General features: G+C 42.3%; 1 protein-coding gene across 2 annotated transcripts in view; it reads left to right on the forward strand.

Moving 5' to 3' along the window:
- The first annotated feature begins 6,276 nt into the window (after nucleotides 1–6,276).
- The window catches only part of LOC120041312 (mitogen-activated protein kinase kinase kinase 4-like), an 83,824-nt gene continuing 71,251 nt past the window's right edge, over nucleotides 6,277–18,849 (forward strand). For both annotated transcript variants that reach the window (XM_038986250.1, XM_038986252.1), the window contains exon 1: nucleotides 6,277–6,476. In XM_038986250.1, the coding sequence (XP_038842178.1) occupies nucleotides 6,445–6,476 (32 nt within the window). In that variant the 5' untranslated portion in view covers nucleotides 6,277–6,444. The remainder of the gene's footprint in view (nucleotides 6,477–18,849) is intronic.

Genomic DNA, 18,849 nt, shown 5'->3' on the forward strand with positions numbered 1-18,849 from the left:
TGGATTTGACCAGTGTGGGGGCCTCAAGGAAATAAATGGACCAGTGTGAGGGCCTCAAGTGTCACGTCTGCTCCTGCTCCCCTCTCCGGCATACGATGTCGACAGAGTACTAACCACCGGTCCTAGGATTCGTCATTACGCACACCTGGCACTCATCATTATGCACACCTGGACTCCATTACCTTCATCATTTCTTCTCCTTTGTATATCACTCTCCCAGGTTCACTCCCCAGTTGGTATTGTTCTTGTGTCTCGGCATTCTGCCTTGTGTTAGTGACGTGTTCTTGGTTTTGTTGTTTTATTAAAACACTTTCACCTGCACCTGCTTCCGACTCACCACCCCATCATTACAGCAAGGAAATAAATGGACCAGTGTGGGGGCCTCATGGAAATAAATGGACCAGTGTGGGGGCCTCGTGGAAATAAATGGACCAGTGTGGGGGCCTTATGGAAATAAATGGACCAGTGTGGGGGCCTTATGGAAATAAATGGACCAGTGTGGGGGCCTCATGGAAATAAATGGACCAGTGTGGGGGCCTTATGGAAATAAATGGACCAGTGTGGGGGCCTTATGGAAATAAATGGACCAGTGTGGGGGCCTTATGGAAATAAATGGACCAGTGTGGGGGCCTTATGGAAATAAATGGACCAGTGTGGGGGCCTTATGGATATAAATGGACCAGTGTGGGGGCCTTATGGATATAAATGGACCAGTGTGGGGGCCTTATGGATATAAATGGACCAGTGTGGGGGCCTTATGGAAATAAATGGACCAGTGTGGGGGCCTTATGGAAATAAATGGACCAGTGTGGGGGCCTCGTGGAAATAAATGGACCAGTGTGGGGGCCTCGTGGAAATAAATGGGCCAGTGTGGGGGCCTCGTGGAAATAAATGGACCAGTGTGGGGGCCTCGTGGAAATAAATGGGCCAGTGTGGGGGCCTCGTGGAAATAAATGGACCAGTGTGGGGGCCTCATGGAAATAAATGGACCAGTGTGGGGGCCTCGTGGAAATAAATGGGCCAGTGTGGGGGCCTCGTGGAAATAAATGGACCAGTGTGGGGGCCTCATGGAAATAAATGGGCCAGTGTGGGGGCCTCGTGGAAATAAATGGACCAGTGTGGGGGCCTCGTGGAAATAAATGGGCCAGTGTGGGGGCCTCATGGAAATAAATGGACCAGTTTGGGGGCCTCGTGGAAATAAATGGGCCAGTGTGGGGGCCTCATGGAAATAAATGGGCCAGTGTGGGGGCCTCATGGAAATAAATGGGCCAGTGTGGGGGCCTCGTGGAAATAAATGGGCCAGTGTGTTGGAAATGACAGGATTGATTTCTAGTCCAGGACCCAGTCCGTCCCTGGTTGTACTGTTTGATGACACTTGTGCTGTGGGCCTAAGTGTGTACAGTATTCATGCCTCTAGTATCATGCAAAGCATAACATCTACTGTTACAGTGTTCTATTCAACTGACAATAGCACTCCTGTCACGTTCTGACCTCAGTTCCTTTTTTATGTCTTTGTGTTAGGTTGGTCAGGGCATGAGTTGGGGTGGGTAGTCTATGTTCTTTTTTCTATGTTGTTGTATTTCTGTGTGTTTGGCCTGGTATGGTTCTCAATCAGAGGCAGCTGTCTGTCATTGTCTCTGATTGAGAATCATACTTAGGTAGCCTGTTTTCCCCATTTTGGTTGTGGGTGTTTTGTTTCCTGTTTAGTGTTTGTTTCACCTTTCAGGACTGTTCGTTTGTTGTTTTTGTTGTTTTGTCTAGTGTTGCGTATTTTTATTAAAGAATATGAACACTTACCACGCTGCACCTTGGTCCTCCTCTTCTCCTCCAGACGACAAGCGTTACTACTCCACAATAATGAGGTCATTCCATTATTCTTTGAGCACCATTATGTTCACTGACCCAAAGAGCCTGCAGGGCAACGACCATACAGTAGGAGTTAGCTACAGGGCACAAACAGATCTGGGACCAGGCTACATCTGAAAGGCTGAAATATGTGTTGAGATAGGATGACTTATCATACCATTGTTAAAGCAACATAATATTCACAATATGTTTTCAGATAGGAATGCTTTTAGGATGACTTATCGTGCCATTGGTATAGCACTGTAATATTCACACTAACTCCAAGTGTTAAATAAACGGTAAAGAAGATGAAAGGAACAAGAGTGTTGAATGCCTGTTTTGTTCCCATAAGGAAACTGTAAATGGCTTATTTTCACTTCCTCACACGTACCTTCATCTGATAGGCCTTCCCTTCCATAAACTGTACAATCATTGATTGACTTCCTGGTTAATCACGGGAAACCCACTAAATCCCTGGACCAGAACTAGACTATGAGCGACACTGCACACCAGGAACTCTCATGCCCAAGGGCCATAGATAACCCTGTAAATGAGAGGCCATGTATTTTCATCAACTCTATTTCCCTTTTTTACAGCTCTGAAGGCTGTGTGTGTGTGTGTATTCACGTAAACATTTCTGTATAGAGATTGGGAAAAGAAAGTGATGAAAGTTTCAGATAAGAGACGATAGATTGACGTGAGTGAGAAAGATTGACTGAGATTGTAACTGTGACAAAGTCAGGTCAGGTCAGCCTTGTTGAATTGTTTGGGTTAAGATATAATTCAAACTGAAAATGGATCCTTGAACACACTGACCTGACACACTGAGGTGTGGCATGGGTTTTAAAGGAGATAGCAACAAATGCTAATCTACTAACTCCATACTCTATTAACCCTTTATACACCCTTTATTCTTCTACTTTGCAGGTTAAGCAATTATACTGCACACAGTCCAGCAAACTTCAATAAGCTTTCCATTGCCTATGTGTGGACTTCACTTCCCTTCACTGGTTTAAGGGAAATTATTGAACCTCCCTCTAGCCCATGTCTCCAGTAATCAATTGCTTTTAGATTTGTGAGAAGTAGGGTATGCTTCAGAAAAAAATAGATATTATTGAGAAGAACCCATGGACATTTTCAGTAGTTTGTGGTGTTATTCACCTGCTTTTGTAAAAAAAAGAATCAAGAATTTCTCTCTCTCTCTAACTGCAAACTATCTTTGGATAGTAATATTGTCCTGACACCTTGTGGTTGTAAGTAGAACTGCAAGTCAGGAAATTGCAGGAAATTAACGTAAGACCACAACACAGGCAGTCCAATTCTGATACTTTTTTCACTTAATTGCTCTTTTGACTAATCAGATCAGTTCTGAAAAAGATCTGATGTGAAAAGATCTAATGTGATTGGTCAATAGACCAATTAGTGGAAAAATTGCCAGCAGCATACCATCCTGCATCCACTGCTGCTTGCCTCCGAAGCTAAGCATGGTTGGTCCCTGGATGGGAGACCAGATTCTGCTAGAAGTGGTGTTGGAGGGCCAGTAGGAGGCACCCTTTCCTCTGGTCAAAAAATAAATAAAATATCTCAATATGCCAGGGCAGTGATTGGGGACATTTCCCTGTGTACGGTGCTGTTTTTCGGATGGGACATAAACGGGTGTCCTGACTCTCTGTGGTCACTAAAGATCCCATGGCACTTATCGTAAGAGTAGGGATGCTAAATTCCCAATCTGGCCTTCATACCATCATAGCCACCTAATCATACCCAGTTTACAATTGGCTCATTCATCCCTGTAACTATTCCTCAGTTCATTGCTGTAAATGAGAATGTGTTTTCAGTCAACTTACCTGGTAAAATAAGGGTTTAAAAAATTGGGCTGCCTGTCTAAATATGGCCTATTATAGTAGAAATAGTGCCTCCCACAATGCAGATGATGGCTGCCGGTGAGGAGCAACTGCAGAAAATATAAGTCGACTGCAGTCGAAACTTCATGAACTTTGATCACATGGTTGTTGTAAAGTTAATGTAGGTGCAAGTTGGACAATTCGTATTCCCACAATGCAACACACTTGGAAAGGTGGTGACCAATGATGATTATCTGCTTGAACGCACTCGGCCATTGTATCGATGACAGACATTACCATAGAATATACACAGTCAAACATACAGTAGCCAAGTGCGCAGACACACACACATACAGTTTTGTTCAGGCAGTACCCATATTTCCCCGTTTAAAAAAAAAATCTGGCACTCCATTAAATCTTGTTAAGGAGGCCTACATACAAACAATTATTGGGAATTGATTGTAAGTTAATTAAAAGTACTTAATTGTTAAACCAAAGATTCTTTAAACTAAGGTTTTAGCGCATCTGTTTCTGTGACAAACTAATATTTCAGACTCATAGTATACTTCCTGGTTCAATCAGCTGTTTTCCCCAGTTTGGTCAAAGGGCATCCTTGGCCAGAGGTGCACACTGTTATTGATTGGTTTGATGTCACTGCAGAAGTCCACTTTGCTTACGTTTATTATTGTGTGTGTATTGATTTATATAAATGTTAAAATACCTAAATACTTACTAGAATGTATAGAGATTAAGTTTATGATGACGTGTTTGTCGTTGAAACACTTACCTGTGGTTGAAGGAAATGTAGCTTACCCCTGTTATTGAACTAGATGGTAGGCTTGAAGCAAATTTACACATATATAAACTATACAGTCCTTTCTGTGATCAACAAAAATGACTAGCAACCCCCCAACAGACCACATCCTTTTGAAGGGGACATTTGTTGTTCACTGTATGAAGAAGAAATGTTGCTCCATATATAAACTCCCAGTAATTTATTGGGTATTTACCAACGCTTCGGCATCACTGTGCCTTCTTCACTGTGCCTTCTTCCCTGTGCCTTCTTCCCTGTGCCTTCTTCACTGTGCCTTCTTCACTGTGCCTTCTTCACTGTGCCTTCTTCCCTGTGCCTTCTTCCCTGTGCCTTCTTCCCTGTGCCTTCTTCACTGTGCCTTCTTCACTGTGCCTTCTTCACTGTGCCTTCTTCCCTGTGCCTTCTTCACTGTGCCTTCTTCACTGTGCCTTCTTCACTGTGCCTTCTTCACTGTGCCTTCTTCCCTGTGCCTTCTTCACTGTGCCTTCTTCACTGTGCCTTCTTCACTGTGCCTTCTTCCCTGTGCCTTCTTCACTGTGCCTTCTTCCCTGTGCCTTCTTCACTGTGCCTTCTTCCCTGTGCCTTCTTCCCTGTGCCTTCTTCACTGTGCCTTCTTCACTGTGCCTTCTTCACTGTGCCTTCTTCCCTGTGCCTTCTTCACTGTGCCTTCTTCCCTGTGCCTTCTTCACTGTGCCTTCTTCACTGTGCCTTCTTCACTGTGCCTTCTTCACTGTGCCTTCTTCACTGTGCCTTCTTCCCTGTGCCTTCTTCACTGTGCCTTCTTCACTGTGCCTTCTTCACTGTGCCTTCTTCCCTGTGCCTTCTTCACTGTGCCTTCTTCACTGTGCCTTCTTCCCTGTGCCTTCTTCCCTGTGCCTTCTTCCCTGTGCCTTCTTCCCTGTGCCTTCTTCACTGTGCCTTCTTCCCTGTGCCTTCTTCACTGTGCCTTCTTCCCTGTGCCTTCTTCCCTGTGCCTTCTTCCCTGTGCCTTCTTCACTGTGCCTTCTTCACTGTGCCTTCTTCACTGTGCCTTCATCACTGTGCCTTCATCACTGTGCCTTCTTCCCTGTGCCTTCTTCACTGTGCCTTCTTCACTGTGCCTTCTTCCCTGTGCCTTCTTCCCTGTGCCTTCTTCACTGTGCCTTCTTCACTGTGCCTTCTTCACTGTGCCTTCTTCACTGTGCCTTCTTCCCTGTGCCTTCTTCACTGTGCCTTCTTATGGATCTATTTGATCAAATAGAACCATAATTACTCTAGTGCTTTAGGCGATGGAGAGGCCAACAATCTCTAGAATGCAATGATATAAATGTAAAATAGTTGCAATAAATAAAGACAATTCCTTATAAAGAGTGAATCTTATGAGCATTTAGAGAGCACTGAGAGCAGGGAACATTCCTATTAGCCACTTTTTGTAAGCTAATTGTATCTAGGGCAAGTAAGTATTTTCCAGTAATCTCAAAAAACAATGTAATTCTGACAGTTGAAACGATTGTCTTTTGTGTGATATAAAATGTACTTTATAACAAGATAAAAAATGAGGTAGTCTGGCCCTGGTAACACTTTAGTCGAGAAAGCCAACAAATAATGCGGTGATGCTCGTTATAAGCATGCATGATCAATTTATAATTACATTGTAAAGGGACAGAATCATACTTGTCACACCATTTGGCTATATTACTTGGCTGCTGAATGGATGAACTGTACGGGTTGCCGTAGCCATATATACAGTCATTGGCCGTAGCTCTCCTCAATGACTGCTGGAAAGATGGCGACAGCACACAAACCGGGGAGCTGCAACTCTGCAGAGGGATAAAAAAAACTTCGCAGAAAGACGCCTTTTCGACCAGCTCTTGCAAAAAGAAAACGTGCAAACAGCGTTTAAACTGTTATGGTCATGGATGGTCTCATGCACCACTAGAACCGAGGATTTGTCGACCTACTATGGAGCCTCCGGATAATAGCGAACCTAGCAGGTAGGCGAATAATCAGTGCGATTTCGTGAAAATAAAGAAACTACACAGCCGGGGTTTAGCTAACTGCCACATTGTGAGCTGAACGTGACAACCCAAGCGGGTCAATTGGCGCGCTTGCGCATCTATAGGCAACCACCTACTGTCACAAAGTGAGCCGTGTACAGTTGCAACATTTTTGCAGCGTTCAAGTTGCAAAGTTTTTAGCAGATAAATCTGATCTCTGAAATATCACATTGCACAGTGTTTATATTTGTTTTGGAATTCCTGGAGGATGGAGGAAATGCTTCCCCTTTGAAAGTGGTAACTATTTTCACTTCACATTGGATTTGCAACATCAAAAGGCAGCTAGCTAGTTTTCTAGGCTAGTCAACTAGCTATGTGGCTAACGTTGCTTTAGCGCTTCGTTGTTTATTGTTAACAGTTTTGTCGAAGTGGCAAATGACTTCATCCTTGCAAAGTTTGGTATCGGTTTTCATCAGGATTGTGGCAGCACTTTCTAGATGTATGCACAACATCTCAATAGAACTGTATTTGAAACATGAGTTGAAATGTTGCACAAATTTTCTTGATTTGTTAACCAACGTTAGCTAGCTAACTTTAGCCTGTTAGCTAGGCAGTTACCTAGGCTGTACGTCACAACTAGTTAGCTAACTTTGCTGGTGACCGGTTCAAGTAACTATTCAGTGGCTGGGCTGATATGCTGTCTTGCTATGACTTCTTGGACGGAGGAAGTTGATGGGGAAACAATTCATGTTTTGAAATGTCTGATTTAGTTTTCCTAGAAATGGAATCTGTTCTCTGAAAGAAAAGCACGTAGCTGTGCCGTGTGGCTCCGTTGGTAGAGCATGGGGCTTGCAACGCCAGAGGGTTCGATTCCCACCGGGGACCAGTACGAAAAAGTACGGCTAATGGCTTCTGCTAAATTACAAAAATGAAAATGTTTGTTGTAAATTACAATGTGGATGGATTACTAGCTATAATAGCCCACTGATTGCTTAGATTGATTGCAAATGTGTAATATATGCTAAATTATATACTGGGTGGTTTGAGCCCTGGATGCTGATTGGCTGACAGCCGTGGTATATCAGACCATATTTTTTTTACTGCAGTAATTACGTTGGTAACCTGTTTATAATAGTAATAAGGCGGCGGGGGGGGGGGGGGGGGGGGGGGGGCTTGTGATATATGGCCAATATACCACGACTAACGGCTGTGTCCAGGCACTCGGCGTTGTGTCGTGCTGGGGAATAGTCCTTAGTAGTGTTACATTGGCCATATACCACACCCCCCCCAGGCCTTATTACTTGTTTACCCAGCCAGGAATTTCGTGCACGCTGTTGTCTATGATCATTCATCATGTATACAGTGCAAGCATCAGGGAAAATATTGGTTCCTAGCTTGAGCGAATGGGACTAGTATTGCAGTATATCCAATGATTCCTGCTCTTTGTTCGGGGAGAGAATGTTCGCGTGTTTTCTACTAGAGCATCTTTGAAGCTTTTCACATGCCATTTGTTATTAGTCAGGGACTGTATGTACACTCTGTATGCTCTGGAATCCATTGGAAAATGCCCTCTGAGTTAAATTATAATGGTTCTAGAATCTGCTAAATCATATATTTCTAGATTCTATGAAGCAATTTTGGAATAGATGCTGAAGGAACAGGTTTTTTCATTTGATTTTATTGTCAATGATTGTGTATTAGTTTAGATTGCGGCAGCATCACACTACTACTGATATTTCATTGCAGATTGTTTCTAGCTGTTTTTCGTGCCAGTGGAATGCATGCTGTTGAATGTTTTTCCTTCTATGTACGTCCTTTCTGACCCCACACGACGTCATCACGCTTGTTTGCTCCCGGTGACAGATTCTCTGGAATCCAATGTTATGTCTCTCTCCCCTCCTCCCTCCCCTCCTCCCTCCCTCGAAGCATTTTAAATGTCATTTTTTATTCAACCTTTATTTAACTAGACAAGTCGGTTAAGAACAAATAATTATTTACAATGACGGCCTACAAGCATGCAACAGTGCCTGGCCTACACTGCATGGCGTACTGAATTGAACAGATAGCACATGCTGTTGACTGCTAAATCGTGTTCAATGCTTTCAAGTGTGGTTCTTGATTATGGTCTGTGTCATCACTTTGATCCTTCCGGCTGGCTGTGTTTTCAATCCAAGTCTTCTTTGCAAGCACACAGACTTGTCTTGATGTCGAGTCACTGTACTGCTGCTGTGTCAGATTTGTTTGCACTCTTTCCGACTCCATTGCTCTTGTTGTCAAGCTGAAAATGGCATGACCATTAGTTTAAGTAGCTGGCGGGATGGCACAGACGGTTGGAATCATTGCATATAGGGTGCATCCCAAATGGCTCCCTATGTAGTGCAATACTTTTGACCCGGTGAAGTAAAAAAATTAATAAAAATAGTGCACTATGTAGGGGATAGGGTGTTATTTGGGACTTAACCATAGTTATGCAGCATATGAGTGGGGACTGGGGAGCTTGAAGTTCCTCTCTCCCAGGAATCAGTTTGTGCACTGCTCATTTTATTTGTGTCCTAACTCATAGGCTGTCCCACACAGCACCCTATTTCCCCTTGGTACACTACCTCTGACCAGAACCCAATGGCACCCTGTTCTCTAAGTAGTGCACTACTTCTGACCAGGACCCATAGGGCTGGAACTGGGATTGCATTGGGCTTCAATATTTCAAATCAAATTTATTTATATAGCCCTTCGTACATCAGCTGATATCTCAAAGTGCTGTACAGAAACCCAGCCTAAAACCCCAAACAGCAAGCAATGCAGGTGTAGAAGCACGGTGGCTAGGAAAAACTCCCTAGAAAGGCCAAAACCTAGGGAGGAACCAGGCTATGAGGGGTGGCCAGTCCTCTTCTGGCTGTGCCGGGTGGAGATTATAACAGAACATGGCCAAGATGTTCAAATGTTCATAAATGACCAGCATGGTCAAATAATAATAATCACAGTAGTTGTCGAGGGTGCAGCAAGTCAGCACCTCAATAGAAAATGTCAGTTGGCTATTCATAGCCGATCATTAAGAGTATCTCTACCGCTCCTGCTGTCTCTAGAGAGTTGAAAACAGCAGGTCTGGGACAGGTAGCACGTCCGGTGAACAGGTCAGGGTTCCATAGCCGCAGGCAGAACAGTTGAAACTGGAGCAGCAGCACGGCCAGGTGGACTGGGGACAGCAAGGAGTCATCATGCCAGGTCGTCCTGAGCCATGGTCCTAGGGCTCAGGTCCTCCGAGAGAGAAAGAGAGAATTAGAGAGAGCATACTTAAATTCACACAGGACACCGGATAAGACAGGAGAAGTACTCCAGATATAACAAACTGACCCTAGCCCCCCGACACAAACTACTGCAGCATAAATACTGGAGGCTGAGACAGGAGGGGTCAGGAGACACTGTGGCCCCATCCGATGGGGACATTTTTTTGATTTACACCTAGTTTTTCTGGATCTATGTCAAGTAATGCAAAGGGAAAAAATGGCACAGCAGCCATTTTGGGAGGGGGTGTGGATGACCACACACCATAGCAGTCATCTTTTTTGTAGGGACACAGCCCCTATATTTGAGCGACGATGTCATGCTGTCAATCTTAGAGTTACAAGTTCCAACAAACTGTGTCCCAAATGAGAAAATGGCACCCTATTTCCTATGGGCCCTGGCCAAAAGTAGTGCACTATAAAGGATGCCATGTGGGACACAGCCCCATATGCTGAACAGAGACAAACAAGGCACATGGTTGTGCAACTGTCTGTCAGCTGGAGTTAAGGTCACCCCTGTCCCTAGCTATTATATTGCCTAGTCAGACCATTATTCTGTTCCAGCTGGCTGATGGATGGTATTAGATGGCTACTGTTTGGTGTATCACAGAGAATTTTAGACCAACCTTGTCCATACTTCCCCAACAATGTGTACACCGCCATCTTGTCCATTTGAAAGTTTTTCTCATTGATCGAGACAGGTGAGTGTCATGACAGGCAGCACATTGGGGTGGACTGGACACTCACATGTCTCAATGAGAGAAGATTTGAAATAGACAAGATGGTGGCGTACACATTGCTGGATTATTTCATGAGCATAAAATAGATTTTATTTAATAACGGAGCATTTTTCAAAATTCAAACCAACCTCCTGCAACTAGACTTCGACATTTGGGGCGGCAGGTTTTAGCATTTAGCAGTGGTTAGAGCATTGGGCCAGTAACCGAAAGGTTGCTGGATCGAATCCCCAAGCTGACAAGATACAAATCTGTCGTTCTGCCCCTTAACAAGGCAGTTAAACCCACTGCCCCGGTAGGCTGTCATTGTAAATAAGAATTTGTTCTTAACTGACTTGCCTAGTTAAATAAATAAAGGTGACATTTTTTTAAAGTACATTTTTTGGAATAATTGGTTGTCTTCCAAGTTAGGCATTGAGGAAGTATCACCAAGTTAAGGTATGTCAAATTCTCTGTGCTACGCCAAACATGACCTAACCTGTAACTGCTAATGGAACATCCCATTAGCCCCTTACAATCTGCAGCTACCCTGTCCCTGACTGTACAAGACCACATCAATTGCAAGCATGGTTAAAAATGCATACACAATTCACTCACTAACTATTCATTGCTGCTGCCAACCATTGCAGGGAAGGACAGGATGGAAATCTTTTGTCAATGCTGTTTGGGATTCTGGCTGGCCCAGTAGCATTCAGGCATTCTCCCACAAGCATTCCATGGATTCCAGGATAGTGCTGCGTAGAGAAGAGGATAGTCATCTCATGGCCCAGAGCAGGAGGAGCCCTTGGCTAGAACTCGTTAATGCAACACTGTGGATGGAACACTCAGCCCCCCCCCCCCCCCAAGCATTCCCAGTCTACAGCCCACCACTGCCCTTCAGGCTCCATCACTGCTTCAGGGATACAAGGCTACAAAGCTCTCATCATAGCACTGTTAAAGACATCTGACACTTAGTATTTTTGTTTTTCTCTCTGTCTCTCTCTAATAAACAGCTGCTGCACTTGCCTTTGCACGCTTGGAAAAGACTGGTGCGCCATCATGCCACACCATGTGATTCAGGAAGGAAGTGTCCTAAGGTTATTCAGGCCATAATCATTACATGATTGTCTGTTTACATTACGCCCTAGCAGTGTTTCCTCTGGAAAGGTTGTAGAATTTTTGTTGGACTGAGAAGCTCAGTTCTGGTGTCTTTTTAAAAGGACATTCTACTCCAAAATGACTGAAAATAGAATTATGCTGACGCCATTTAAAATATTATTTCCACCTCCAGAAATGAGCCCAATAACATATTGGTAAAATGATTTAACATATTAGACCATGCATATATCCTATACATGGTCCATATTATCAGGTGTGCTATTAGCAATAAGCATTATCACCTGTAGCCCGACTGATGCAGCATAGTGGCTATAAACACTATGTTGCAGGATCTTGATAGAACACAGAAAAGACTGCCACATAGCTGTAAGTTTGACTGTCAGAAGATTCTCGGGTTAGACATGATTCTCGGCGTTAGATATGATTCTCGGCGTTAGGCATGATTCTCGGGGTTAGGCATGATTCTCGGGGTTAGGCATGATTCTCGGGGTTAGGCATGATTCTCGGGGTTAGGCATGATTCTCGGGGTTAGGCATGATTCTCGGGGTTAGGCATGATTCTCGGGGTTAGGCATGATTCTCGGGGTTAGGCATGATTCTCGGCGTTAGGCATGATTCTCGGCGTTCGACATGATTCTCGGCGTTCGACATGATTCTCGGGGTTAGACATGATTCCCGGGGTTAGACCCTCTGTACTCCCATGGATCTGAAACATTGGCAGGGCATTCCAATCCAGGCATTACAGTCCTAGATTTCAGTTTTAAATGCCACCAGCTGGTCTCTTGGGATGCAATGTCATGTTTCATTGTTGTCTTAAGTACTGTGCAGCACAAAAATGATGACTTTCCCTTTTTTTGCAAAATTATTTTGATCAGGGTTCAAGCGCATTCTTCGGGCAATCAAAGCTGTGTATGGGCATGGCTGTGCACGTGTGTGTGGTGCTGTCCGATGTAGTGCTGGGCGATATGGCCAAAATATAAATTTGAAAAATACCATATTTGACGGTATTTTATGTTTTTGATTTTAATAAAAGTTCTACATTTGCTTTATGACTAGTGCGGGTGGCAACACATATTCTAAATTATTTCAATGGGTCTTTCTCCATTCTGATAGGTTGAAGTTGAATTGAACAGTATAAACCAAAAAAAAAAAATCTTGCATTTCCATCAATTTCTGCATTTCCTGCACTCATTTGAGATCATTTCCACACTGCCACGATATGGAGAAAAATACTAGGCCTTATTTTTAACCAAATGTTGCAATTTAGATCAAAACACTTGGGTGAACCTTTGGAATCATGGAAGTACAATGTTTATTCTAATTCTATAGTTAGAATATAAATAACAGTGGGCTCTTTGAATACAGTGTTGGACATGACAACAAATGAAAATGCCATGGACGAGTTATTGTGACAGAGTAGGAACCAAAGTGATGTTCAGTGTTTCCTAGGGAACCCTATAATCTTTGGCTACGTTAAATCTTTATTCATGTAGCCAACATATTCATGCTTCGCCTATTCCTCTTTGATTTAGAAGATACTGTTGCACAAACAACATGCTGATTTAGGCCTCCACCAGCACTGGTATCCGGCTGTATTAGCTAGCTACGTTTGCTCTGAGTCTATTAGTACTTTTATTAGCTAGTTAGCTAGCCAGCTAACTAGGCATTAGTGGCTAACACAATTTAGCTTAACTTGCTAAGAAAATACAAACTAGCTGTTTGCAGATGTAAGAAACACAAACTAATATTGTAATTTATAGAACGCTTGTGGATTTATATTAAGATCAAAGTAAAAATAACATCGTTGTCATCAACATTGTTGCATGTGCTGCATTGCCCATGCAGACTGAACGCAAGCGTCTCGTGGTCAAGCAACAACAAATGAGCTCCTTGAGTGGTGATCCTTGAGTGGGAGAGAGAGTGGGAGAGAGAGTGGGAGAGAGAGTGGGAGAGGGAGTGATGACTCAAGTAGCGGAGTCAACTATACAAATGGGTGTTACAAATGGGCGTTACACACTGCGTATCACATTTAACAAACCAAACATTCAAATAAAGTTCTAGAAGGTAAAGTAAAAACCCAAACCGGTCCCTGCATCAATACCGGTGTATAGAGTAAAATACGGTGTACCGCCCAGCCCTAGTCCAATGTTGCTATCTGGGTGGCGTCAGTCACATATTCACACTGTTTTCTGAGCAGGGTGGGGTCCGGTTTGGCCTGTTCTGTTCTTCTATTTTTCTTCTGGTTTAGTGGCAGATATTCTGCTGTCATCCTACTGGTGTTACAGAGAATGTTGTTGAGGAGCTAGAGACACCGATACATTCTACACAAGAATGGTAATTGCGTAACACTCGCATAGAATTAAAAAATAAACTCAATTGCACCTTTCAGTCTTTCCAAAGCTGTAGTCTATGTTCTGACATAGTAATGGATCAGTCTTTCCAAAGCTGTAGTCTATGTTCTGACATAGTAATGGATCAGTCTTTCCAAAGCTGTAGTCTATGTTCTGACATAGTAATGGATCAGTCTTTCCAAAGCTGTAGTCTATGTTCTGACATAGTAATGGATCAGTCTTTCCAAAGCTGTAGTCTATGTTCTGACATAGTAATGGATCAGTCTTTCCAAAGCTGTAGTCTATGTTCTGACATAGTAATGGATCAGTCTTTCCAAAGCTGTAGTCTATGTTCTGACATAGTAATGGATCAGTCTTTCCAAAGCTGTGGTCTATGTTCTGACATAGTAATGGATCAGTCTTTCCAAAGCTGTGGTCTATGTTCTGACAGTAATGGATCTTATCTGAAACCACTGAGTTTTTGCAACCTAAAATCTTTCCAGAGTGGAGTGTGGCATCAGCACTTTCACGTGTGGTTGTGTGAACCATAGTGAGCTTCTGCATCTGATGGAGCTTTTCTGTCATTATTCCTCACTACAGTGAAAAGTGGGCAACAGGCACATGCTTTCTTGCAAAAGTGACCCAGAAGTGTTCCTCCCTAAAAATGTAAAAATCCTCCTTGTCAATTGTACAAAGGTCACTAAATCACCTCTTGCAATCTGGCTCCTGCTGCAGTGCCTTTATGTGTAGAGTCAAGACACCCCCCACCACAGACACTTTGGCCCCTCCTAGCAGTTTGTCATGCACGCTGTGTCCCTGCCCAGAGGCTGTAACATTCCACCAGCCTTTATTACGTCCCGACAGTACCAAAGGCTATCAGATGAGCCATTCAGATTGAGGCACCCAGACACTTGACACCATCTGCACTGCAGCAGTAACGCAACTGCTGTCAGATGGGCACTTCTGAGGGCACACGCATGTACACACAAACAGTGCAGCAGTAATTCACTAGTGTCAGATGGGTGCTACTCTGAGGCCATCAGGCAACAAAAGAGCACAGTGGATTTTTCTTCTAGAAGTAGCTTGGAGCAGAAAGAGCATGCTACAGGGACACGAGTGTAGGGGCTGTCCCCAACTAAATAAAATCTTGGTCGACCAAAAGTCGTCTGTTCTTTTGACCAATAGCTATTTATTTTTTTACATAGACACACCCTATGTGTTTTACTCAAATCAACTTTATACATTGCATATTTGCTAATGGCCTTGCCTACACCTAGCAACTTAGAATATTTTTTGCTCATATTTTTTTATTTATTTTATTTGGCATGGCAGGCCAGACAACATTTTAACAGGCCTACAGTGGCTTGCAAAAGTATTCACCCCTCTGGGCATTTTTCCTATTTTGTTGCCAAACAACCTGGAATTAGAATGGATTTTTTGGGGGGTTTGTATCATTTGATTTACACAACATGCCTACTAGAGGTTGACTGATTTTAATCGGCATGGACGATTAATTAGGGCCGATTTCAAGTTTTCATAATAATCTGCATTTTTGGATGCCGATTTATGGGACGATTACATTGCAATCCACGAGGAGACTGCGTGGCAGGCTGACCACCTGTTACGCGAGTGCAGCATCAAAAGGACCTTGTGTCTGCAAGGAGCCAAGGTAAGTTGCTAGCTAGTGTTAAACTTATCTTATAAAAAAACAATTAATCTTAACCTGTCTAGGACTGGGGTTTCGCTAGCGGAACCCCTCGCCAACAGCCAATGAAATTGCAGGGCGCCAAATTCAATCAACAGAAATCTCATAATTCAATTTTCTCAAACATACAAGTATTAGACACCATTTTAAAGATAAAATTCTCGTTAATCCAACCACAGTGTCTGATTTCAAAAAAAGCTTTTCGGCGAAAGCAGAACATATCATTATGTTAGGTCAGCAACTAGTCACAGAAATCATACAGCGATTTTCCAACCAAAGAGAGGAGTCACAAAAAGCTGAAATATTGATAATTTATCACTAACCTTTGATATTCTTCATCAGATGACACTCCCGGGACAACATGTTACACAATACATGTATGTTTTGTTTGATCAAGTTCATATTTATATCCAAAAACCTCAGTTTACATTTGGCTTTGCCTCCAAAACATCCTGTGAATTTGTACAGAGCCACATCAAATCACAGAAATACTCATAATAAACATTGATAAAAATACAAGTGTTATTCACAGATCTAAAGATATGCTTCTCCTTAATGCAACCGCTGTGTCAGATTTAAAAAAAAAAATATATATATATATAAAAAAAAAAAAAAAAAACTTTAAGGAAAAAGCAAACCATGCAATAATCTGAGTACGGCGCTCAGAGATCAACACAATCCAAGAAGATATCCGCCATGTTGGAGTCAACATAAGTCAGAAATAGCATTATAAATATTCACTTACCTTTGATGATCTTCGTTAGAATGCACTCCCAGGAATCCCAGTTCAACAATAAATGTTTGATTTGTTCCATAAAGTCCATTTATGTCCAAATTCCTCCTTGTTGTTCGCGGGTTCAGTACATAATCTAAACTCACGACGCGCGGGCAGGTCCAGGCAAAAGTTCAGAGGAAAAGTCATATTACAGTCCGTAGAAACATGTCAAACGAAGTATAGAATCAATCTTTAGGATGATTTTAACATAAATCTTCAATAATGTTCCAACCGGAGAATTCCTTTGTCTGTAGAAAAGCTATGGAACAGAGCTCGCTCTCACGTGAACAAGCGTCACGAGCTCAAAGCATTCTGCCAGACCTCTGACTCATTCCCCTCTCATTCGGCCCCACTTCACAGTAGATGCATCAGACAAGGTTCTAAAGACTGTTGACATCTAGTGGAAGCCTTAGGAAGTGCAACATCACCAATATCCCACTTTATCTTCAATAGGAGCTGAGTTGAAAATCGACTAACCTCAGATTTCCCACTTCCGGGTTGGATTTTTTCTCAGGTTTTTGTCTGCCATATGAGTTCTGTTATACTCACAGACATCATTTAAACAGTTTTAGAAACGTCAGAGTGTTTTCTATCCAAATCTACTAATGATATGCATATTCTAGCTCTGGGCACGATTTTCATCCGGACGTGAAAATACTGCCCCCTACCCCAAAGAAGTTAACTTCTTATGGCTGCAATCCCGTTAAAGGGATCGATATGACAACAGCCAGTGAAAGTGCAGGGCGCCAAATTTCGAACAACAAATCTCATAATTAAAATTCCTCAAACATACAAGTATTATACACCATTTTAAAGATAAACTTGTTGTTAATCCCACCACGGTGTCCGATTACAAAAAGGCTTTACGACGAAAGCATACCATGCGATTGTTAGGTCAGCACCTAGTCACAGAAAAACACAGCCATTTTTCCAGCCAAAGAGAGGAGTGACAAAAAGCAGATTAGAGATAAAATTAATCACTAACCTTTGATGATCTTCATCAGATGACACTCATAGGACTATATGTTACACAATCCATGTATGTTTTGTTCGATAAAGTTCATATTTATATCCAAAAATCTCAGTTTACATTGGCGCGTTATGTTCAGTAATGTTCTGCTTCCAAAACATCCGGTGATTTTGCAGAGAGCCACATCAATTTACAGAAATACTAATCATAAACATTGATAAAAGATACAAGTGTTATGCATGGAATTATAGATAAACTTCTCCTTAATCGGTATCGGCTTTTTTTGGTCCTCCAATAATCGGTATCAGCATTGAAAAATCATAATCGGTCGACCTCTAGTCATCAAGGCAAAGGTTGGCTACTTTGAAGAATCTCTTATCAACTATATTTTGATTCAACACTTTTGGGGTTACTACATGATACCATATGTGTTATTTTATAGTTTTTATGTCTTCACTATTCTTCTTCTATGCAGAAAATAGTAAAAGTACAGAAACCCTTGAATGAGTAGATGTGTCCAAACTTTTGAGTGGTACTGTATATATTTTATATATCGAGTGCATTCGGAAAGTATTCAGACCTCTTGACTTTTTCCACGTTTTATTCTAAAATGGACAAAACATATATTTTTTTCAATCTATACAGACTTCCCCATATTGAAAAAGCAGAACCAGGTTTTTAGAAATGTTTGCAAATAAAAAAACTAAAATATATGTTTACATAAGTATTCAGACCCTTTACTCAGTACTCTGTTAAAGCACTTTTGGCAGCGATTATAGCCTTGAGTCATTTTTCTAGAGGTAGACCGATGCATGGCAGATTTCAAGTGTTCATAACTATCGGTAATCTGCATTTTTGGATGCAGATTATGGCCGATTTACATTGCATTCCACGAGGAAACTGCGTGGCAGGCTGATGATCAGCTGTTACGCTAGTGCAGCAAGGAGCCAAGGTAATTTGCTAGCTAGCATTAAATGTATCTTATAAAAAACAATCAATCTTAACATAATCCCTAGTTAACTACACATGGTTGATGATATTACTAGGTTAACTAGCTTGTCCTGCGTTGCATATAATCAATGCGGTGCCTGTTAATTAATCATTGAATCACAGCCTACTTCGCCAAACGGGGGATGATTTAACAAAAGCGCATTTGCGAAAAAAGCACAATCGTTTCACCAATGCACCTAACCATAAACATCAATGCCTTTCTTAAAATCAATACACCGAAGTATATATATTTTTTAAACCTGCATATTTATTTCAAATAAATTCATGTTAGCAGGCAATATTAACTAGGAAAATTGTGTCACTTCTCTTGTTTTCAATGCACGCAGAGTCAGGGTATATGCAACAGTTTGGGCCGCCTGGCTCGTTGCGAACTATTTTGCCAGAATTTTACATAATTATGACATAACATTGAATGTTGTGCAATGTAACAGCAATATTTAGACTCAGGGTTGCCACCCGTTCGA

The sequence above is a fragment of the Salvelinus namaycush genome, unplaced genomic scaffold (assembly GCF_016432855.1).
Source record: "Salvelinus namaycush isolate Seneca unplaced genomic scaffold, SaNama_1.0 Scaffold435, whole genome shotgun sequence".
Classification (NCBI taxonomy): domain Eukaryota; kingdom Metazoa; phylum Chordata; class Actinopteri; order Salmoniformes; family Salmonidae; genus Salvelinus; species Salvelinus namaycush.